The sequence below is a fragment of the Cottoperca gobio genome, chromosome 16 (assembly GCF_900634415.1).
Source record: "Cottoperca gobio chromosome 16, fCotGob3.1, whole genome shotgun sequence".
Classification (NCBI taxonomy): domain Eukaryota; kingdom Metazoa; phylum Chordata; class Actinopteri; order Perciformes; family Bovichtidae; genus Cottoperca; species Cottoperca gobio.
Genome location: NC_041370.1, coordinates 20,957,835 through 20,962,834, shown reverse-complemented (window position 1 = coordinate 20,962,834; position 5,000 = coordinate 20,957,835). Strand labels below are relative to the sequence as shown.

Sequence of the window (5,000 nt, the reverse complement as noted above, 5' to 3'; positions counted from 1 at the left end):
CACACGCGTGTTTTTTTCTTCTCTTTTTGGTTGTCTGTTTGTTTGCTTGCTTTCAAAAACAAAAGCGTGCAATTTAAGATGCTTTGTACCTGTTGACGTTCTAATCTAATAAAAAGAAGCTAGTAAAAAAAAGAAAAGATGAAAGAAACGGCACTATATGAATTATTTGCAGGGAGGCAACTCATCCTCTATTCTCCTAAAAGCTCTTTGTCTTTCCAGATGTTTTGTCTTACCGGCCGAGCTGCTCTTGCGCAGCTGTTTCTGTCTGCGTTCAGTGCAGCTCTCGCACAGCAGCTTGTTGTTGCCCATCAGCAGTTCCACAGAGGTGAACTGGTGGAGGCAGGACTGGATGGAGCACTCCTTGGAGCTGGGTGTGTAACTGTGGGACAGCGCCTGGAAGGCCCCCTGGTGGTGTTGATGGTGGAGGTTATCTCGTGACTCCGTGTCTCCGTGCTCCTCTGGAGAACAGTGTGTGGGAGGAGAGCAGTCTCCAGAGGCGAACCCGAGGTTGACTTTAGACACTGCAGTAACTAGCTGCTCTACAGCGCCGCCTTGCCTCGTGGAGGATGATGACGAGGTGGAGGAGGCAGAGACGGGCGTAGGAGACGGAGTGAGGGTGGAGGTGGACGATGGGGTGGACATGTGTCCGTGGCTGTGTCTGGAGGAGGTGCGTGGGGCCCACTCGCTCTCTGAGGCCTCACTGTCAGCATCATTACTGCTGTCCTGAGCACCAGAGTCTCTTTCACTGCCATCTGATAGGCTGCCAGCGGCGGCCATCTTGCAAACGGAAATACCGCGTGCCGATCCGGCAGCTACGCTCTCCTCTTCCTGCCGCTCAGCACTGCAGCCTGCTACCTTCTCCTCCACAGAGCTTGAAGACCTCCTGCTCTGCTGCTGCTTCTGGGGGAAAAGATGAAGAACAGATACGTTAGTAGAATGTTATTGCAAATCGCAATGACAAATTGTATTTTGTAAGTTGATCGAGATGAATTTCCAATATCAGAATAATCGTGAAGAGTGACTTAAAAAAGCTGTCAAGCACGCTATGATGAGTGAAAGTATAGAGCCTGATTTAAATACAGAAATAATCATGTAGGAAAGAACACACTCGCACAAGGTTTCTATTACTTATTTATTTAACCTTTATTTATGCAGGGGACCTTATGATTTATTGTTTGATTCTTTGTTTTTCACTAAAAGAAGAAGTTGTGTGTCCTGTATGATGCAATAACAAATGTAATGTAAAGTAATTCCAGAATATTTTAGAGCCATTTTATGAGTTTTAGGCATATTTCAATGATTATCAGGATCATTTTGTGGATCGCAGTTATTTTGGCCCAAATAATCGTGACAGAACATTTTCATTCGTCCCATGCCTAACTCCGAGATTATTATGTATGACATTACATTTTTTTTTAAAACTACGAAGAGATGCTTTGGATGCTTTATAATTATATGAAATATCCTGTGTTGCTTAGTCTGGTGTGTCAAAGGCCAATTATTGTGTTTGTGGCTCTGTGAGGGTACAGTCTTTATTAGGCAGAGGTAACTTACAAACAGGGCGTGACATAGCTGGTATAAGATATAAAATATGCTGGTGATTCATTTTCTAAGTCTGTGAACGGCTTTTTTCTCTTCTCTTTACTTTTATTTTATTCATGCTTCTCATAAAGAAATGTTTGTTCATTAGTTTTTTCTGTATCATGCCAGTGTTGTTTTTTCTTCATGGTCTGCAAACCAGAAAGACCTGCATGGCAAGTGAGAGACAAATATTCTGATCTACATAGTTTTCTCTCCTGTGTTTATGACTTAAGAGCAGGTAAAAAAAAAAGGTTTTGCAAGTATCATTTTTTTTTGTCATGATCATTTTGTGGTGTTTGTTGTTGTAATGCACATTTGTTAACCTGGCAAATTTATTTCCCCCCCCACCACCTGTTTCACCGATAAAAAAAGGAACTCAAAGATTATCCTGGTAAAACCTTTCACACAACACAGGAGCGAAAACCATTTTGATCAGACTTGATCAACACTTTTTATTTTCTCACTTGCCTCTAATTTCTTTATGCATGAATATAAACAGTGATGTGAAGAGAATCTCCTTTAGAGCAACTTCTTTACATCACACACTTCATGCACATCTCCTACCTGTCCGCTCAGCTTCTTGGTGTTTCTGTTGACAGAGTGCGCTGCAGAAAGAACCTGGTCACTGTGAGTCACGTGGGCGTCCTGCTCCCGGCTGCCCTTCCCCAGCCTATTAGGGTTGGATGGTTTTGACATCTGAGTACGATAATAAAGCATCATCAGTTGTAAGTGGAACCATAAACAATATGGCATTACTTTCTTTTGTTGAAAACAATTCAACATGCAAAGCGTGTGGGGTTGTCTAAGGGGCCTGTCTATAGTCAGTGTACTGCCCCCCCCGTCCACAGCAGCAGCAGTACATTACTCTGCTCCTGTGTTAGTTCTCCTTTCTGTTTCTCATCTACTGTAGGTAATACACAGACGGATGGATAAGTTCCTCACAAGCCCACTTCCCTTTTAGTTCGGTTTACTGTACGAGAGTGATAATCATCATCCTTTAATGCCCTTTACACAGATTTGTTCATGAACAGTTGTAGCAGCTCACCCTCTCCTCTATGATGGGTAAAGATATGTCTATGAAAGCCTCCTTCACCGTGGAGATCTGAAAGAGAAATCACATGTAAGTCAATGTCAGCATATACAGCATATTCATCACTTTTATGAAACCGTTAAAATCATATGCAGTCGTTACAGGTAAACCTCTGCTGCTGTCTGAGAGGAGCGGCTGTGTCTCTGCTTTGTCCTCTCCAGCTCCACACCTGGTGCTCTCTACCTTCAAGGACGTTCATTAGTTTCAACGTGGCATTTGCTTTGTTAACAACTCTGAGCTTGCACATGTTGTAAATGCCTGCTGCAAACAGTTGGTGTTTGAGCTGGTTAGTGGAGGGCTTGTTTTTGTTTTGTTCTTCCAGTTTACTTCTCTTTCCTGTAAATCCTTTGCGGGTATCAAAGTCAAACCCAAATGAAAAATAAAATGAAGAAATGTTTTACTGGGTAACACAATGACTGTATTCAAAAGCAACAACACGGTCTAAAGATAAGGTTGGGCGAAGTGAGTGTGAACTCGTCGACCTCGTGCATTACATGTGTAGCATTGAAGGCTTCACACTGAGCCGTGCCCGGTTGGTTCACACAGACTATCCGATAGTTCACCAACACACACTTACATGCTCGCACTCTTCACACATGATTGTGTTGGTCAGCTCGCCTACAAAAATGCTGTCAACGAAGTTCATCTTCACGCCTTCCTTTCCGTACGCTAGTGGGAAAAGAGAGAATAATGTAAGGTATAATCTGTCAATTCACCCAACTAAACTATTCTGGTCACTATTATAGCTTCAATAAAAGCTATGACGTAAATGTGTTTGCTTTTTACACAAAACAATACAGATGTAGGTTTACTTTTTAAAATCAAGATGATATTAATTGTCAGTGAAGGTTTCTTATGATCTTGATAGTATATATATATATATATATATATATATATATATATATATATATATATATATATATACATACACACTGTGCCCCGTCTTCCATCATACCACCCTCTGCCTGACTGAGCTGTATTTCCATTAACTGCCACAAGATGGGACTACTGTTCTTGGCCATCTTTCCACTGCAGCGAGTATACTGTATGCACCTTTGACTTGGCGTTTGGTGTCCTCATCTGCTGTCTTTTCTGTGGGATTGTTGAAAGCCTTCAGAATTCCCGCTTTCACCCTCTGGACACAACAAACACAAAAATAAGATAACAATTCAGACTAAAAGTCATATTCTTGGTGCAAAATAAATAAATAAATTCAAATCAAAATTCACTCCGGGGTTGTTTTTCTTGCTCTCCATTACATCCATTAGTGAAATATCAAAATGTAGGCTGCAGCTCAGTTTGACAGTTGTACATATTATAAGCATCATTAGTGTAAAATAATTATTGTGCTTGTCGAAAAACGTTAAGATGTAAATGTCTTAATTAACAGTGCATGTTTGTGTGTGTCTATAAGTTCTTAGCGGGGCACTCTTATTGAAGGTGACGTGGTCAGTGAGTGTGTTGGTGACAGAGCTGTGAAGAGGGCACAGCCACAGTAAAGCACCAATCAATAGATAATTGGCCATGGTCTGTGGTCGAGACCAGTCAGCCCCCATTGTCCCGGGACCCATGCACTGGACTGGCTATTTAGGTCAAAAAGTCCTGTTAATCCTAGCCTGGCCAGCGTGCACCCACTCAGTCAGCAGTCAAACAAGGCTGAGGCTCTCCTACTAATTAATTACCAGTAACCCCCCCACTCCTCCCCAAAGTAACAGCGTGCACTGTCCCACACAGGATGGGCCGAAGGAGGGGGGGTTGGAGAGGGTTTGCTGGTACAAGGGTGCAGGGGTGGAAACTAAAATGAAGACAGGGCGAAGAAGGACAGTCCATGCCCTTAGAGAGAACTACCTACCGTCTCAGCTAATTGGTGATAATTGACAGGGGCCAAATTAGCATATTTAGATCTCTGATACTAATGGCCAATCAACACAAACACTTAGGGCCTCTAAAAGGTTGGTGACACCCTCTGCAAAAAATACCAGTCTCCCTTCTGTGACACACACTCACACAAGACAGTGTATAAATTATTTCAACGGTATTCAAGAATTACTCAAATGTGCCTTTTCAAAATGATCATTCAGGCTCACTACGTAGATTAATCGCTGTCAACTAAAGAAAAAATGTGTGTCATGTTTGTTCATGAGACGCTATACTAACACATTTTCTAAATTTATGTCACCTTTATTAGAAAAGTTGGTAACTAGTTAAATGTTTGGGTTCATTAAAAACAACAACATTCAATTGTGTAGGCTAAAATGCCCGTGTGTCTCTGAATGTGTTCGGCTGTATAAATGAGTTTCTGAGTGAATGAATAGGGGAGGCCATACCC

General features: G+C 42.0%; 1 protein-coding gene across 7 annotated transcripts in view; it reads right to left on the bottom strand.

The window, feature by feature from the left end:
* The window catches only part of usp45 (ubiquitin specific peptidase 45), a 40,865-nt gene that overhangs the window by 8,230 nt on the left and 27,635 nt on the right, over nucleotides 1–5,000 (bottom strand). For 4 of the 7 annotated variants that reach the window (XM_029451377.1, XM_029451379.1, XM_029451376.1 and 1 more), the window contains exons 10-14: nucleotides 3,725–3,806; nucleotides 3,249–3,340; nucleotides 2,627–2,683; nucleotides 2,146–2,277; nucleotides 234–900 (exon numbers count right to left, since the gene is read on the bottom strand). In XM_029451377.1, coding sequence (XP_029307237.1) covers nucleotides 234–900; nucleotides 2,146–2,277; nucleotides 2,627–2,683; nucleotides 3,249–3,340; nucleotides 3,725–3,806 — 1,030 coding nt within the window. Of the gene's footprint in view, nucleotides 1–233; nucleotides 901–2,145; nucleotides 2,278–2,626; nucleotides 2,684–2,781; nucleotides 3,017–3,248; nucleotides 3,341–3,724; nucleotides 3,807–5,000 lie in introns of those variants that run through there. The other 3 variants (XM_029451381.1, XR_003833704.1, XM_029451382.1) reach the window with 3 other exon arrangements.